The following is a 19,617-nucleotide window of genomic DNA, read 5'->3' as shown; positions in this document are numbered from 1 at the left end:
TGCTTTGACGTGGTTTTTTCGACTTCGGCTTACCTTTGCCACGCTATTCGTCCGATTGATCGTCTGTTTCTGGGTTGTAAGCATAGATCCATGGCTCATCGCCTGTAATAATACGTTTCATTGTTTTGCAGGCGTTAACGCGACGTTGTTTTTCGAAAAAATAATTTTGTAACCACTCGAGCTTTCACTTTTCTTAAGCTCAAATGGTTTTCACTGATCCTTCCGATATTCCAACGATGCCGGTAAGGTCTCAGACTGTTAATCGTCGATTCTCAAGCACCAATTTTTTTTATTATATTCTTGACCCTCTTTGAGTAATTTGTACCAATCAAAAACACTTGCTCATGACAAAAAATTATCACCGAAGACCTTTGTGAAATTTAAGTTAAAAAGTATTACTATATATTGCCGCTGTAGTATGTGTGTTCGCTTATGCATATCTAATGGACCACCCACATTCGTTGGCGTAAACTGTTTACTGGGCGATTTGGTGGCCGAAGCGAAGGTGGCAAAGTCATCATCAACGCCGTCAGCGCCAGCAACCGATGACTGAACCGAATGACTGCACGGCAAATACAAACAGTAAGGCATGCCAAAGCCATACATTCATATATCAACAACAACAGCAACCGCGGTACCAAAACTAAGCTCCTCGATGGAGATGCACGCAGCGGCAACCACTTAATCATTGCATATTAATGAATTTAATTGAAAAACTTTTTCCGATTCGCCTGATTTGAGTAAGCGGGAGCGTTTAGCCCCAGCCGGCAGTGGGCGCATACTCGAAGTAGCAACAGTCGGTGAGGCGGCAACTTACGGATCTTGCTGCGGTTTACAGCCGTAGACCAGGTGGCATTAATGGCGCTGCAAGCAGACGAGGCGGACGAGTATATGTGTGCGTGCGTCGGCATTTCACGCCGGATCGGCGAGGCGTTCCCAGCGAGGGAAATTCATTTTAAGGTGCATGCAACTCAAACAAAAATGGCAGCGCGCTGGCAGATAGCACGGTGCGGGAGCAGGGACGGGGTGGAATAAAACGTAAGTGCTTGTTTTCGAGCGATTAGCACACATTCGTACATACGGTGCGGTGGGTGTACATGTGCACGCATTTGAGTCGAAAGTGAAAAGTTTTGAAACTAAACACAAAGTTCTGTGTTTGCGGATAAACGATTTGCATAATTATGAAAGCTGGCGCTCTCTTCCCCACGCACATACATGTACAAACGGTACGTCTGCAGTCGTGTCTATATATTTATATATGTATATTTTAGCACCGGTGATACAAACACACTTCGCAGCTGCACTTATAAGCCGCACTAATTGATATTCATGCTCCTGCTGAAAAGTTAATATTTTGTTAAACAACAAACAACAACAACGACGAAAGTAATAATGAAACAGTGAAAAGTAGTTAGTGTAAAGGTGGAACACAGAAGAGGAAGATATATTTAATTTAGCTGGCAACCCTACATTTTTGATCATTCATTGGCGGGCCGATTCAAGAAAAGGCTCCAAAACGGGTGAAATTTAGCTGCCAAATATCGAAAATTAAACGATTGTGTACTAATTTAGATAAAGCTTAACTGTGATTAAAAATACTTAGTAAGCGTTTTATAGCGCATTAAAATATGCCTCTCAAGAATTATGAATTGATATTAGTTGCTTATTGTGGGCCTTAAAAACTCAACTCACAAATTAGTAAATATATATGGACATAACTGTTTAAGTCACTTGCGTTCACATATCTACAAACTTCGACCATTTACCCGCACCGCACGATCGTTTTGGCCATTCGAATGCCGCAAGTTCCACAGTTTACTGAACAAGCTCTCGAGCGTACACAAACAAAGATGAAGAGACGAAGAGACCGGCTTACGAGTGGAGAGAATAACACAACTCCCACATATAAACATTTCAAAAATACAGGGTTTGTAATAGGAACCCTGATTTTCTTCGCCGCGACTATATTTCGGAGCATGAGCTCACCGTCTAGATTCGGTAGAGGGCGTGCCTAGCTAACGTACTATTCTCCGACAGTCCAAGTCTCCGAGCAGCTGGAGAGTCAGGACAGACATTTTCGAGTGACATGTTTCTATGAGTGGCACAAGCCGGAAATGCAGAAGAGCAGAGGTACGCGATTAAATTCTGGGTGAAACTTGGTAAATCTGCAACAGAGACGTTTGATATGATCTAAGCCTGTTTGACCCAGATGTTTCTTTAGCAGGAAGTGGTGTGTTTCGGTGCACCAGACCTTTTTGAAGGGCCAGGAAGAGGTCGCTGATGAATGAGCAAATCCAAAGTCAAAACGATGCTCATTGTCTTTTTTGACATCAAAGGCATCGTCCACCTTGAATTTGTGCCTCCTGGACAAACCGTCAATGACAAATTTTACGTGGCAGTCCTCAAGAGTTCCAAACGAAGGGTCAATCGGGTTCGACAAGACATCGCAGCACGATAACGCCCCCCGGCTCACACCGCCTTTCTTGTGAACAGCTACCAAACCAAGGCTGACATCCCAACGCTTCCGCAGCAACCCTACAGCCCAGATGTGCTCCCTCCGCACTTTTTTGTTTCCTTGCCTGAAAAGGCCGATGAAAGGGGATCCAAGCAGCATGCACTTCGGCTCTCAAGGCTATTCCGGAGAATGCCTTCCGTGACGCCTGCAATGCTTGGAAATCGCGCTGGCAGCGCTGCATCGACGCAGAAGGAGCATATTTTGAAAGCTTTTAAAGAATTGTAACGGTTGGTTCAATACATTTTTTTAAATTGAGTGAAAGAGATAGGAGGTTTGAGGCAAACGCCTCAAAGCTGAAAAGAAGTCAAAATAAGTTATATTGACTTCTATTCTCCTTGTAGGCCACACGGATGGGTACTAAATGCACTGGATGCCCGCTGAGCAAATAACCTGCCTCAGTGACTCTTCCTGGCAAACATTTACAATCAGACTGGTACAAAGACAAAGGCCCAGAAGAGCTAGCTCAGTCACGCCATAAATTAGCGTAATCGCCATGAATTATTTGCGAATTCCGAAAATAGCCGCTAGACGCAATTAAATGCATTGCGAAAAGGTAGCAGAGCGCTATACAAACATATTTATTGTTGTAATGCATGTATTTGTGTGTGTGGCTGCCAATCTAACGCCAAATGCCGCAATGCACCACGGACGCGACAAGTGCCACAAATTCAAACGGAACAAGTTTTTGCCGTTTTCGCAACGAAAGTAATAAAGAGCGAAATAACTGTGAGAACACAGCGCCGACTGACTAGGAGGCCGACAGACGTCTGACATGCACCTACTTATATATGATATATACATATGTACATATGTATATAGGATCATAAGTCTGTACGTAGACTCCTACGTAGCCGTTGGCGTCAGATAAACAATGAAATCGATGCATTGGAATAATATTAGCTGAATTCGGCCGCAGTCGGCATTTTGTAATCGACAACAAACACACGTCGCCTCGATTAGACTGAAATAGCAACAACTGAAAATAATGGGTCAAGGTGGGCTGCCTTGGGGTACGCACACACACGTTTGTATAGGCTATGGGTTTGGCTAACGCTTGTTAAGCTACCTTTCTAAGTGACTGAGCGACGATAGATATGTATGCACGTAGACTGATGCATTTTTTGCTGAACTGTTTGCTTTGACTTTTGTTATGCATTGCCCTGTTGGAAATGTCACGTGTTAAGGGTCCGAAGTCAATAGGGCGACAAAATTGGTGAGTATTCATGTAAGAGCACCATATAGTAGTAGCTTACAAATGAGTATGCTTCTAAGTTCATTGCCCATTACCGTTAAGTCTTAAGAATCTACACATTTACATAATTTCGTCGACCTCGATATCAGATGTGGCAACCCGCTAGTCTATATATTCCCATTTATGACACGAGTGGCAGCCGCAACCATCGCTAATAAAATGGAACCGCATATTTTGAGAGAAATAGAAAATTTAGAATTTTTTGAAAGCTTTAGTATGTTTATCAAGCCTGATGGCAAAAGCTGTCCCGCATGCTGTCGCAGCTTTATAGCTTTCAGGGTGAGTGAAAATTTCCTGATTGCCGCCATGGAGTCGTTTGCACTCGTTTTGCATGGCGACGAATGGAGCGAGGCACTTAACATGAAGCGTAAATAACGGTTTCGTATACATAAACACAGGCGTCCTTTTGTTTCTTGTTTATGACGCTGTTAAGCAATCAATTCTCATCGCAACTTTCCTTATTTATTGGGTCTTTTGCATCGTTGCTCGTTTGCAGTTTCCACTGCAAACTGGGGATCGTAAATAAATTTACTAAAATAGCTAGAGTTTCAGTTCCGAGATTTGTCTAGCTGCAGCTTTAAGGAACACCTCAAAATATGATCCATTTGTTTATGGGTACAATTTGATATCTAAGTATATATTTGGAACTTACGTAGTCTTGCTGGCCTGAGCTTTCGGCGGTTGCTCATCCGAGCACTCACTTCCTTCAGACATCGTTGGTTGTATTGGTGCCGGACTATCTTCACTCTTTCTGCTTTTGTCTTTGCAGTTGTCTGTTTAGTATGAGATCACCCGACTTTACTAATATTGAATTTTTCTTCTATGGAAGCACACACAGCTTTGTGAAGTATTTTAATGAAATAAAAATCAGTTTTACTGAATTATCGAACTTTCAAGTGGAAAATGTTGGAAGCCAAAGTGTTTGCTTTTTCATATGATGGCTTGGCAATGGTGATTGCCAAGCTTTCGGTCGCATGTTTGCCACGAAAAAGTTTCTTAAAAAGTCGATTGCTTGTTGGAAGCCGGCTTGTACCTTATGATTACCTTATTTATCGGACAAAAAACTCGAAACTCTGAGGTTATGAGAAGTTTTCGCGCAGCTTTCATACAAGCCTCATTCAATGGGAAAATGAATTAAGCTAGAAGAAAATGCTAGCCATCGAAATTATATTTTTTTTGGTTGTGTATAATTCTTTGAGAAGGTATCTATGCCATCAAGTTGATCCACGAGTTAAACGCTAATGTTACTTGTCATAGATCCGAACGGTCAGAGTTTTACATAGTAGTACACGAACCCGAAGTAGGAAACTACAATAATTTATTCGAAATGGCTTCAAACCACCAATCGAAACATGTGTTTTAAACTATCTATTCTCAAAGACTATAACTAACTAAAACTCGACAGCATTGATCAATAAAGGAAATCATTTTGAATAAATATTTTGCTGGAATCAAATCAATTATTTCCCAAAAACCATTTTCGAAATCATACAACCTTTATTGTGTTTTCTAAAACAATACACACACTTTGAGTATTTATACATTCCAAAAACCATAAATTTATTTGTTGTTGCAATATATGTACATATATTTGCGCTACAAATAAGTTTGACTTCAAATGACACATTTTCCATTTTAATTTCACTCCCTGCAGTAAATTGTGGGTCCAGCGAAGGCCTCGTGTCCGTCACTATACCATAATGTCATGCCATTAAGCAATATATTGTGATAACTGTATTATAAATTAATGTCTCGTGATAAATTATATTTTTATCAGTGGGGCGGATGCTATTGCCACGAATAGGTGCCATAAAACATTGACATTTATAAGCCACCAGCGGGAGCTCCATTAACAATGCCAAAGTGCATGTTCACTAGCAAACCCCCAAAAGCGCACACATATACAGGGTGCCACGAACGATTTGCTGTACGCAATAGCTGCATGCATGTTAGTATTTGATACTTTGTACACATACTTAGGAATAAAATAATGTAATCTCACATTCGGTGAGACTGTTTTCCTGTTGGGGGTTGGGTGCCTAGAAGTTCCACGTCAAATAGAAGAGCGCTTTTATTTAAGAAGTCTGTTGATTCTATGAAGCTGCCTTATAGAATTGACAGACGGCAGCGTTAAACCAGATTAATTGCATTTTTCGGGATTAATTCAGGAGTTACCACAGCTAACTCCGTTACTGAATCCAAAAATAACTCTCAAAATTTTAGGGAGTTTGTGAGATTTTCGTTGGCAACATTGTTAAAAATGGCCAATTTTCATCTATTGTGAATGAAATACAAGCAACCCTGACAGCTGTTTATCAAATTCTCAATATAATATCAATAAAACTTCTATGTTATGATGCAGTTTTAAAAATAATGTGTTGATATGTTTTTGTAATAAAAAATGGTTTGGTAAAAATTGGTCGGCTAGCAACTGTAATGTTTATCTTCTATCAATTTTCATTGAAAATATTATAAAAAGGACAATGAGCTGTTTATGAGAGTTTCAAACTCGCATAGCTGCCGTCTGTCACCTACAAATTTAGATCTGATTAAGTGCGCAGTTAATCCGGATTAACGCTGCCGTCTGTCAAGGCTATTACGTTCTTGTTAACTAATTACAACACAAAAATTTCGGTTCGTCAAATGAAGCGAACCGATAATTTGAATTAGTCCGGGCCAATTAGACAAATATTTTTAAACAGATAAACCGTTAGTAATCGACACATACTTATCATGAATGCACCAAAAAAACTCCTTAAATGTGTGAAATACCCACACATAAACAGAGAGCCGCATGAAATATTAATATAACATATGTATCAAATTTCGTATGATGTGCAACATAACCCTGAAATTTCTTCACACGCTGCTATTAGAAACCCTCCAAGCACTATGCAAAGCAGCAGCCTACACTCATGTACTCGTACCAAGTGAGTTTCAAAAATTTATAAATGAATTCTGGCGAAATTGTGGCCTAAACCAGTTTCCAAATTCCTATGTACTGCAACAACAAAGTCAGTGAAATACGAGCAAGCAACGTTTCAGTGGATTGTGTAACCGGAGACACTGAGAAAGCCGAGGCTGGTGCGAATTTCCACCAAATTCTTTTGTTCTTGCATATTAAAACGAAGGCGGACTTAGAAGTGTTTAGCCTTAGGGTCACCTTGCAATCCAAAACTTTACTTGCTCAACCACATTTGAAAGAATTTGGAATCCCTGTAGTGTTCTCGAGTGGCTGCCGCGAAATCATCGCTATACTCGATTATCAAAGCAGGAGTTGCGCAAAGCAAATTGGATAATTGTATGTGTGCATCGAATGGCGTGTCAGTCCATAAGTTAGTAATAAAGACAAATCGCTATAATTTCACCGCGATTTCAGCAATTCATCGTTGAATCCAAATATGTAAGATTAACTCATCCGACTAATTTTGCATGTATAACGGTTACTTAAAGCCACATAAAGACTCAACCAGAATTGATAAATAGGTATTTCTTACACACTTCGTAAATACACGAAATAACCCGAAACACATATCAATGTGTGGCTGTGCACTCGGTAATGACTTGATTTATTAATTTTGATTTCTGTTTTTCGTAATTTATTTTGCTTTTGCTATGAATTTAAGCGCGCTATGGTTGCTCTGAAGCTGTCGTCTGGAATGCCAAATTAGGTTAATGATTACCAGCGGAGGCGACCAAACGCATTATGACTTTGTTTGAATTTCTAGCCGCTCGAAAAAGCTTCAGCTGTCAGTGACACCAAACGGGCAATTAGAGATACGTGCATATCTTTGCATGCAATATAATTATGTGTTCGTATGTTGCACTGCCATTTGGATTATTTATTCAGGTAATCGATGGCATTATTGGAACATGTGTGAGCATACCTCGTGGATGTGCATGTTCAATACTTCTTCTCTATACCATAATTGGTAATTTCTGGCAGAAGTGGGCCATGGCTCAGTGAAGTATGGCTTTTGCAGCTAATATGTGCACGATTTGCATACTTATTATATATTTTTGATACACGTTCACAATGAAGGTACAATCGAGCAATACAAATTGCCACATAACAAATAAAAGACATACATATATGTATGTAGTACTTCTTCTATGGAAGTCTGGAAGATTTTGCTTGTTTCCTGTTATGTTTTAAAGAAAAGCAAAACCCAAGAGACAAATCACTCAAAGCATTGCTGCAAGAATAGCCAAAAGCGAAGACTTGAGTTTTCTTAAAGAAATATAGCGAAACAGCTCCGGAAGAGCGTTGGCGTTTGCTTAGTCATCTATCCTTTGTGTTTGCCTCATATTGGTGAGTGTAAATATACTTGTAACATGATTGCACATCGATTTTTCAGTCATATTTTTATGTATGTATGTATGTAAGGCAGTAATCAGAGCATTGTGTAAGCATTTTCGAACGATTCACCTTATTTTCGAAGTAAAAATTTAATATTAAATTAAAGCATCGCCGTAACTGTCAAAGCAAGCACGAATTCGGACAAACTGAAATACCCAAACACATCGAGTCGTCGATAAAAGCGGCAACAGCACGTAAAGCGCCCGCGAAGCTTACGTGAAAGCGCCTAAAATAAAAGCAAAAAACAACGACCACAACAACTATACATTTGTATGTACATATGTATGTAAGCAGGTACATATGTATTCGGTAATGTTGGCATTGTACGAACGCGTGTATTGGAATACGAATACGTGAACTTACAAATGCTTAAATAAACGACGCCAAAGCGCAGCAATCAAATAAATAAAATGTCAAATACAGAAAAGCTGAAAGCCTCACAGCCTGGTGGGTGAGTGATCGAGTGAGCAGCGAGCAAACATACACACATATGTACATGCACGAATGTGCTCCAGTGGGGGTCAACTAGGCGAACACCGAAAACAGCAGCCGTAATGTACACTAATATCTATATAAGTATGTATGTACATATGTACGCATATGGTATACATACAAACATGTTTACATCAGGTAATATTCACAAGGGAATATTAATAGAAACAGTAACACCATGCGATGGAGAGGGGGTTGATTTCGTGGAGCAGGAAATTCCAACTTCTAAGGGATTTACGTATACTCTTTCTAGTTTAGAAATGGAATTTCGGAAAGTTTTGTATTGCAGCGGAGGGCTGCCACCCCAGTTGTAGTGGAACTAAAAACATATAAGGGAGACTGCTTTCATTTCGTCACTGCGCTCTTCTTATCGATTATTGTGTATTAGAGGCTGAACCAAGAGCCCCGTTAACCCACGCTGGGTCCAATTGGCACACATTTTCACAAAAAACCCATTCGAAATATTCCTGAAACCCGCGTGTTAAAGTGCGAAACCTCGAATTAGCAACTGCCTTTGCAGCCGCACTGTCACTGAAGGTAAATATTAGTGCAAACATTTGAATATTTATAATCTTTGTTGTTGTATTTTCGGTTGTGCCGAGAGACGCCTGGCCGATTGGTTAGTCATGCAGAGTGTAATCTCATTATTTTGTTGTTCTTAACATCAAATGCACGTTTTCTTCATATTTATTATGATATTTGATACTCCCCTCTCCGAAGTGATGCAATTGACCAGCAAACGACCACCAACCGGACGAAACCAGTTTACTTTTGCCCTTCCTCGGAGTTTATGAAGCGAAATTCAAGCGAATTATCAACGATTTGGTCACCGCAACATCTGTCCTCAGAGTAAAGTTTGTGTATTTACGTTCGAGAGGGTAAGCACCTGTGCTTACTTATGGATATTTGATGGATAGCGCTATTAAACACAAAACCTGTATGTATGTTAGTCACCAAAAGGTGTTTTTAAAAACATGAAATGACCACTCTGACGTTGGAAAAAAAATATTTGTGACCCTGATGCTTAGGGATCTCCTGATTTCATTGAACGAACGCAGGAGTGCATACTGCATGAGAGAAATTAAAATAACGGGAACATATTTCTGGCCAGAACTCTACAACACTGCGATACACAGCAGATACACTGGATATACAGCGGGTACACAAATGCCACTCGAATGGATGATCAACCGAAAAGCATTGTTTACGATATTTCACTTTTTATTATTAGCCGACCATCCCTGCGCGCATGCACATGTGCATGTACATATGTACATATATGAGCCTATGTATGTGTAAGTGAAAAATTTCCTATGGAAAATACCTACTAACATATTGAGGTGTTGTGTTTGCTTGCTTCTTGTGACTCAATTCACGGTCGCTGGATATTTGGATATTATGATTCTTATATTTTATTAGCGTTTGCTATTTACTGTTTACTTTTTTGTTTTTGTTTTTCTTTTTATTTTTGTTTTTGTTTCGTTGAATGTTTGGCTCATTTACGTCACAAATTAGGCGGTGTTTATTGTTTTTGTTACTTTCGGTTTCTTGTTTGAGACGGCACAGGTTGGTCCCGATACATCAGCACCTCGGCAACAGCGCCTTTTGTATAAACAAACCGACATTTTCGAAGGTGTGGACGTGGGAACGCATAAATACGCAACGGAATTGCGCGCACGAGTGTCCTTGAGGACACGCAAACGTAACTGTAGAGATGTACATACATACATAAAACAGATTGAATTTACACACAAATATAACATAAATATAAATATGTATAAATGCTTATATCATAAAACTTGTTCGCATAACCCACGAGCGCCTAAGAGGAGTGTTAAGGCGGTAAGATGATTCTCTTATTTTCGCGGGCCACATTTGGTCTACTATGGATTGGTAGGTTCGCAGTTGTAATCATAAAGCATTCTTTGATTCGTTCTTTAAATAAAAATCAGAATTGATAACCAAAATAAACGTTTTTCTTGCTCTGACTTCAATAAAGACAAGAAAAGTTTCAAACTGATATTCATTAAGACTAGACTTTTTCACAAAAATAATTGGCAAATGGTCATAATTGTGCAAACCTGAAAACCGTTGCATTACAACCCAACCCATAAATCGTATTCTTCTGAAATTTGACACAGCAGACAGTCGAAGTAAAAGCAATCATGAGAAGTGGAGAGTACAGAAGAAATCAAGCTCTAAATGACAGAAAAAGTCATAATTTTCTGCTTTGAAAAGAAGGGTTTTTTAAGCTTATGAAATTTAGATAATTAATAATAATTAATCTCCCACTTCCTCTCTTAGTGAAGGCTTATTAGAATATTCAATCTGTTCGAATAGAATTTACTTTTTTGTATAAAAACAAGAGTTTCGAAACCTTAGTAAATGCGAGCGTGAATATTTACTGCCAAAAGTACATCTTAAGAAGCAACAACGACAGGAATCGTCACTAAAATTATGACTAAAGATAAACAGTAGATAATAAATAGATGTCAATTGGAAAAACGTACGAACCAGCGTGGGAGCTTTTGTGGATGTGCGCCTGAATAAGTTAACGGAATGAATGATGTTGCGATTACTCGCCAATTAAAATACGATTTACATGGACAAGGCCATAGAGGCGCCCACTCGCGCATCGCACACGAGCCATGAATGACACAAGACATATTTACACATTTGTCCAGAATATGCTGATGATTGTTTCATGGATTTGCTTGTATGTATGTGAGCACTAAGTACGTAGCATTTTCGCCATCCACAGAAGCATCAGGAGAGCGTTTGCCGCGAGGAAAGTCTGCACTTTGTTAATCATTTACTCGCACGCATAGTCAGTGGGTGCCCTCCACTTCTAACCGGCATCCGCTGTCATGGCAACGGCTAATATTGCCCTGGAGGCGTTTCGCTCGATATTCAGTGTTGCAAAGGAAATGACCACAAGCTGCAGTGCTCAGGTAAATGACGGCAAGCATGCCTGTAATTGAGTACTTATCTTCATTCAGATGATTAGGGGTGTAGACCCATTCATATTACCAGAAGGACACACATGCACAACCGAACATATTTTTCCAAGCGCGTTCTATTCGTTTCTGCGTATTTGCAGGTGGAAAGCAAGTGTATGAGTGTGTGTGTATAAGCATGTAAGCGTAAACATAGACCCAGCCTACCGGCTGTTTTATCAAAACCTCAGAAATTGTGCAGAAGTCAGGACCTCAGTCATTCAAAGACATTTGCTTTTATCAGCGATAATTTACCTTAATGATTTTACTTTAATTTATTTTTACTACAATAATTAGGCAACTATTTTTCCAGTTTTGATAGACACAAAAGGTCTTCCCCTCTAAAGTTTCGACAATGTAAACGAAAAGAAAGACAGTCGGAAATAAATCAATATAAAATCGCCAGGGAAGAATCGTGACTGAAAAATGTTCACATGAAATATATTTCTCATTCATTTTATGGCAACGGCAAAAGGTTATGTCAGTTAGCTGCTTAGAGACAGTTTACAGAGGTGCCAAAGGACAACGCCAGTGAGGTAACCGAGATGATAGAAAATTTAAAAGCTTGCAAAAAACCACAGAATAAATGAGTGAAGGGACCTCGGACGAGAACACGCCGCAAGCACTGGATATGGCGATGATTCTAGTTCTTAAATATCCCATTTTCATTTTCGAACAGGCTGGGAAGGTCTGAATTATTAACCAGTGATGACTAGTGGTATCGAGAGAAACTGTGATATGAAAATTAGGTATTTGTCATCTGAGAGTAATATTAAATAATGGGTGGTAATGATGAATACTGTGCTGCAACGATGAAAAATATCTCATTCAAACAACACTTTGGCCCATGAATAATGTCAAGTGCTTGGAAAGCGTTGATCTTAACTTGCATGCAATACTCCTCTCTACTCCACAAATTGTATGAAAAGAGTCAAGCAAGTGTGGAGGAAAATAATAAATATCATTGCTGATTTTGTGGTCGAGGTCACAGCTTCCAGTATTTTTCTTGTCTTTCTAGTGTTTGTATTCCATTACAACAACAAGTTTACACGTGATGTAAACAGTAGTCTAATTAATTACGCTCCTCCTTTGTCCCAACTATCCATTTGCTGTTGCCGTTGTTGTTGTTGACTAAGATAAACTTCAACGCTACTCCGCCCTCGCAGCTCTGTCTCCACAGCAGCATTTTCGTGTGAATAGGTATGCGTGAGTACGTGTGTGTGTGAGTCAGTTGAAGAATCGGAAATAAGTATTGAACCTCTATGCTGTTCGAAAGTTAATTAATTGATTGTTTGCTTAATTAAATGGCTGGAATAGCTGCTTTGGGAATTCGTGATTCTCGTGAAAAGGGTTCAACGGATTGCACGATTTATGTGTACTCGCATTGACAAATGATGTCGGCAAAGTGTGTGTGGGCGTATATATGGGAGAATACAGCTGGCCTTCGCATTCGCCTTGTTATCTGCAGGTTGTCCAACCTCAAATTGGGTCACAGCAAGCCGAACTATGAGAGAAATATGAAATAAATTCAAGGCTTTCCCACTGTCCCAGCCAAAAGCGTAATGAAAGCAATAAATAACAAGGTAAAAGTGAAAGTCAGCAATAAATTCAAGCCGGAGCGAAATCAATCGTTATGTCAGGCATAGCGACGCTACGAAACCGTATCCATGACTTTTTGGCGATTGCGGGACTTTTAATGACCAAACGAATGTCAAATGTCATGACGAACAGCGCCCACGGCGAGGCGTTCTTGTGAGGGATTTTCGCGCTGCTAAGTGCAAGGTCGGCGGAAGGAGCAAATGCGGGAATCTTGCCAACAAAAAAAGCGCTATCAAAAGCAGTTGCCAGAGAGAAATTACTCAGCAGCCAGCAGTAGTTGGTAAATGCTCTCAATAAGATATGCCTATATTTGTGTATGTGTGTGTTCAAGCAGATAAATGAGACAATAATTTGGCATATATGACATCATAATATAAAATATACATACATATGTACTACTGCGGGCAAAACATAGTAAAACTTTTTAATTTAAATTTCGCATGAAAACCCATTTGTCGAAATATTTTTTTTAGGTTTATTTTTTAGGCTTGTCTTTCTGAAGTACATAAAGTGCATTCGGCGATTTTTATGTTGAGTGAAACCATTCAACAAAGAAGTTCGGCTAAACTTTGTATGCTCCTCATCACATTTCTGGTGCCGAAACGTTCAGAATATTAGAAAAGGCCTTCGGTGAAGAGTGTTTGTCGGGAACAGGTGTTTTCGATTGGTACAAATTCTTCAAAAAGCGTCGAGAACGAGGATGTATTATTACTAACGATGAGTCTTGAGTTATGCTTACGATCCGGAAACAGATGATCAATCAGACGAATATCGTGGCAAAGGTAAGCCAAAGTCAAAAAAAAAACACGTCAGGAGGACAAAAATCAAGGTTAAGTTGACAGTCTTCTTCGATTATCGATTATGATGCACTCCGAATTCTTTCCGACCAGACAAACTGTCAACAAGGGATAATATTTAAACTTTATGCGTCGGACGCGAAGCTATTCGTAAAATGAGGACGACAACTCTTTAGTTTTTGCACCACGATAATGCACCGTCGCTCACAGCATTGCTTCTTCCTGAGTTTTTGCCAAATTTTCAACCAATATCATGCCGCAACCACCGTATTCGGCTGATTTGGCTACGTGTGACTTCTGGATATTCAGCAAACTCAAAAGACCGCTTCGAGAAAACCGTTCTGAGTCAATTGAAGGCATTGAAAGTAAATCGCTTGATTCTAACAACAGTTTCAAGGATTGGAAAAAGCGTTGGCACAAGTGTATACGGGCCAAGGAGGATTACTTTGAGCGGAATGACATTGATTTTGAGGAATAAATTAAGATTTTTAAAGTTAACAACAAAGTTTTGCTTTTTTTACATGCTTCGAAGCTCTTCTCGAAATCAACTAGCTATCTTAATTATTTAGCGATTAAATGGACTTTAGGAGCCATGCAAAACATAATGAAATTCCGCAGCTCTGTCATATAAACCCACGTAAATTCATATGACATATGAGTGTTGGTTTATGCAGGAACTTTTACCCTCAGCGGCTCGTTCGCTGTTTGTCACGTACACACAAGCCAGTAACTTAGTAACTCTGTGTCAGAATGTCCCGTTGACTTGACACGGCGTTTGACATTAAATTCAACTTAAATTCACCCATCGGGATGCGAACAAGTGACAGCGCAGCAAAAAGGCGAGCAAAGGCAAACACCAGCGGGAGCCAAGCAAACAGACACAAACACACACACTCACACATAAACACATAAGCTATATTCTTCTATATAAGCGCTTACATGGCGGGAGTGTGAATAAAACAGCTTGAAAGAGAACTGCGTAAACACAGAGTTGATGATTTGAGCGACGGAGAATCGATGCAGAAAGCCATAAAGAGACGAGGCATTGGATGGGGTAAAACATGTACTAATATTTGTATTTGCACTCGTCTGCTAGCATATCCACACGCATATAAAATCACATATGTGTCGTTTAGGACAATCAAAATGACAGCTTCCTAAATTCTAAACTTTTCTCAGAGAAGTTCGAAGAACTATTGAATATTATTCTTAAATGTACCAGAAAAATAGAATATTAAGTACGGAATGCTGAAGAGGGGAAAGCACAGTTGCACGATGCGTATGTATTCCGAGTTCTTAAAGCATCGACCATGGGTCTATCTAGTGTCTACTGTCCTTTCTGTGGCTCGCGTCGCCCTCCATAAGCGTGTACACATTTAACGGCATTTTTGATTTGACGCAGGTTTGAGATATTTATGCTAAATTTGATTAAAATGTCTCCTTTCCTTTTATCAACCTGCCTTCCAATTTAAATTGGCTGCAGCGAAGCATTTTGCAAGGAATTTTCGCCCAAGACATGACATGCCAGGGAACTTTCTGCAAATCCAAAACAAATATGAAGTACATCTTTGCTATGCGCAGCAAATTTGACAAAGTCACGCAAGTGAAGAAAAAGGATATCATAAATGATGACCCGCCAAGCAAAGGCTGCCAAGTTATTATGTGAAAACGGAATGCTATCGACAACGAACGCAAACAAGCCGAGGAAACTTGCAAACAGCAAGCGCACACACGATGTACACGAAGAACTTGACTAGACTTTGATGAATTAGTTTATAAGCGTTGGCAAACAACGCTACCGAGAAGCCAGGGTTTTCTGAAATTCAAATCGACTTCAAACAGAAAGCAAAACTTAAAGTGCTCACATATAAGGGAAAATGTGCAAAATGTGAGGTTAGGTAAAACAAGCCAAGAGCCATGAAATCATATAATTATTCAGCTGAGTAAAGGTGGCACATCATTCGCATTTTACTTTCTTTCGAACGAATATGTGGCTAGCTTAACTTGCTTGAGTAATTCTAGTGAACTGCTCTAAAACTGAAAACTTCTAAAGTCAGCATTTTTAAATAAACTCAGTTATTTAGTATTAAGAAAATAGTTCTAGTGTGAAGCTTATACTTGTCAGCAAAGACACACCTCAATTTTCAAGTTTAATCCGAGGAAAATGCATGTTACTCCCCCAGTCTAAAATCAGACGAGTTTTGTAAGAATAACGGAAAGAAAACGGAATAATTAAATGAAAATTCTATGTTTATTTCTTTTCTGTAGAACAGCGCAAATGAGCCTCGGCTCTCAAAATGCGCTATAAATAGTCGGAGACATTAATAACAGGTCAATAATTTACTATTAAACGGAATAATATAAATGAGTCAATTATATGTATTTCCTAACGATTCTTACAAGCTGCTATTTGAGCTTAATAGCTAATGGAATACCTACAAGCTCATTTAGATAGATATTTGTATATTTATAGGTATATGCCTGTTGACTCTGGTGGAAATTGAGTTGACGCTCTTTTAGTCACGTCCGCGACTTGCAATGGAAACAAATGGTTGCACGAAGGTCAAAGCAAGTGCGAATGCAAATAGTAATAAAGTGAATCGGAGAATTGCATGCTTTCTCGCGCCAACCTAGTCCAGCTGTGCTTCAGGGAAAACTTTTCAACAACATGAACTCTTATGCAATATTGTATGGAGAAAGCTTGACAACCAAACATTTTATTTACTCAACAGGCGTTGTCCCAAGGTTGGATTTCTGAAAATCATTTTGCTCCCATAGTAAGAATCTCCAAAAAGCACCAGACCTCCGTCCATACATAATGAGTTTTCTATGGCTTAACCCCTTAGAGCTCCTACTGTCGGGCTCATGAGAATTTAGTAGCAAATTCACACTCCTTCAATATCACAAAAACAAAAATCTGGTTGTTTAAACAAAATAACACAACAACGTGTAGCGCATACACATCCAAGCAAACCCTATACTCGTATAACCATCCATTTACTTACACTTGCAGATAAGTAAAAGTACATACATATGTATACGCATAAGTCATATGTTTTGCGCGTATTCCCTAGAGCTGTTGTCTGCAATTTTTGACGCAAAAATCAGCGCCGCCCGCCTTTGCATTGCTCGATTCAATTATAAAAATAATTTGCAAGATTTCTATCGCTATCTCGCCTTGCTGGCTGCGCCCTTATCGTTGTGGCGACGCTGCTTTGTGCTCTCCACGGAGGTCGCAGCTTTTGCGCCGCAACTTTTGCTGGCAACTCTTTGCGCTATTCTGCTCATAAATCGCACAAATTTTCCCCATTCGTTGGTTTTGGATTCACACTCTCTTCGCTTGTTACATGGCTTTCGCTCTGTTGCTCCGGGGATTAAGCTCTGACTTGTAATTTCTTTGCCTGCGCAGACTTTAAGAGCGTTAGCCTGGCTTTAAGTATTTAAGTTTGGAAAATTCAACATAAAATGGCCTTGTTTTATTTGATTTGTTTTTTACTATCACATTTTGATTTCCGCTAGGCACTTTCACGCAGGAACAGGGGTTCTGTGAACTTGACACTTTTTTGCATTTAATGGTGACGTATGAGTAAATTTACCACCACCGAACCTGCATGCCAAATGTGGGCCTTGAAGCAACTTTCATTGCATCAACGATATGCAGGAGAACATCAAAATGGTTGATTCATAGGCCGTTTTTAATTAGTATATATTCTTAAGTATTCCAGCGCATTTCGGCACATTTTGCACATCAGAAATAATTCTCAGTAAGACGTACTGTATTCAGTTTTTGTTTGAATATTTGCGAGCAAATTCGATTAAAAAGCGAAAGCGCGCATATCTTGCGGCCTCGTGAAAATTAAAAACGATACTGAAACACATACATTTTGTACATACATATGTATTTGTACATGTGCGCACATATGTAAATAAATTTTCAGTGAGTCTTTCCATTTGCATTTAAGCGAATAATCATATTTCAACGCTCGCGAAATAAATGTGTGTAGCTGAAATATGATTTAAAAACTTTGGGAAATATTCATTTGCGCATTTCGCCCCCGCCGTTCGCCGTTCGCCTTTCGCCGGCTGAATAATGCATTTGGCTTTTTAAATGTAGGTAAATATTCTTTTTGTTATCGGGGCCATTTCGTTTGCCGCTCTTCGCTTAGGTGAATTATTGTGAATTATGCGCGCACATGCGAGTATGTTAATGTACAATACACACACACAGGCGCACATACGTAAGTTTAGGGTCAGCCCGCCATGCAAATACAGAAACGCGATGTTAAAGAATGACCCATATTTCATTTTAACGCGTCTGCCGTGAACTTATGCATTTCGAGACAATAAAAAATAAACAAAAATTCACAAAATGGCGGACCGAACAACGCGCGGATGTGAGGGCAGCCAGGGCAAACACAATGGAACACACGATAAATGGTAATTTGTAAAACGCTCATTTCCATGAATATATCTGATGTGTTTATGCACATATATTGCATGTACATAATTAGAGGTGCAGAGCCGATTGTAATAAGGAGTGACGTCTAGGGCTCTCACATTCAATATACACTTACAAAAATTAATAAAAGAATTCAAATTTTATTTTTTTACATTTACATATTCTTCTATATACATATGTATATATGTGTAAATATGTGTGTATGTCGACAATTTACGAAGTGATGACTCTGCCCGAAGCAATCCATTGAAAATCATTCATATTACACTGTAGATGAATACAAAAACTAAAGTATATTTTCTAAATAGATTTCTCGACTTTCACTTTGCATTCTTAAAACAATATAAATATACCGTGATTCAATTTCAAGACATTCGATGTGGTATTTATTTTTTAATCGACGATCTTTCACACTAGAAAGAAACGTAGACAGAAGCCTTTTATAGTCTGTAAACCGACTATATAAGTATTAAATAAAAATAAAAAAATAGAAAATCTTTAAGATGAATGAGCCGTAATTAGACTCTTCTTAAAAAACCCTTAAAGTAATTTTCATAAAGTTAAAGTGCAATTAATGGCAGAAGTCTAATGTTAGACTCCTTACTAACAATAATTTGAATATATTCTTAGAATACTATTTATACTCTTTATTGTAATTTTAATTTGCAATATTTTTAGCACAAATACCGTTAAGCAAATTCTCCAAACATACACTTTGCATAAAGTTCAGCTTTGGCCGCCGTGGCGTATACGTAACGTCTACGTCTAATAAACGTCTGTGTCAGGTATTATTACAATCTTCACATAAATCTGGTATGTAAAGCAATGTACTTAATGTTGAGTAAATAATTTCATTTTCAACTATTTTCCTAATAAATTGTGAGCGCGAATTATTTTCTGGCTTTCGATTACGGACGGCAGACGGAATTGAATCGAATTAGTTGAGTTAAAAATGGCGTCAATGTATGGCCCTTTTCACATTATAACTATTGTAAATAAATTGGAGGCTTTTATATAACAAAAATACCAGCGTCTATAATTACCAATTAAGTGGACTCAAATAACGAGCGACGCTTCTTTAAGCCCGTTCCAACTTCAATGCTCGCGCCAAAGCGTTGCGTGCACGAAATCAACGAATTTTTACCAT

At 39.0% G+C, this 19,617-nt stretch overlaps 1 protein-coding gene across 13 annotated transcripts in view; it reads right to left on the bottom strand.

Annotated features, from left to right (window-relative positions):
• The window catches only part of LOC126755428 (cAMP-dependent protein kinase type II regulatory subunit), an 80,455-nt gene that overhangs the window by 31,183 nt on the left and 29,655 nt on the right, over window positions 1–19,617 (bottom strand). For 2 of the 13 annotated variants that reach the window (XR_007666485.1, XM_050467990.1), the window contains exon 1: window positions 4,420–4,443. The exons of 10 other annotated variants lie outside the window; for them this stretch is intronic. Coding sequence is in view for 1 of the 3 variants with exons in the window: in XM_050467989.1 (XP_050323946.1) it covers window positions 4,420–4,481 (62 nt within the window). In the remaining 2 variants the exon portion in view is untranslated. Of the gene's footprint in view, window positions 1–4,419; window positions 4,511–19,617 lie in introns of those variants that run through there. One more of the 13 variants, XM_050467989.1, reaches the window with a different exon arrangement.

This window comes from Bactrocera neohumeralis, chromosome 4, assembly GCF_024586455.1.
Source record: "Bactrocera neohumeralis isolate Rockhampton chromosome 4, APGP_CSIRO_Bneo_wtdbg2-racon-allhic-juicebox.fasta_v2, whole genome shotgun sequence".
In the NCBI taxonomy this organism is placed as follows: Eukaryota; Metazoa; Arthropoda; class Insecta; order Diptera; family Tephritidae; genus Bactrocera; species Bactrocera neohumeralis.
Note: the sequence above shows the minus strand (reverse complement) of the source record. Positions and strands in the feature narration are given on the sequence as shown.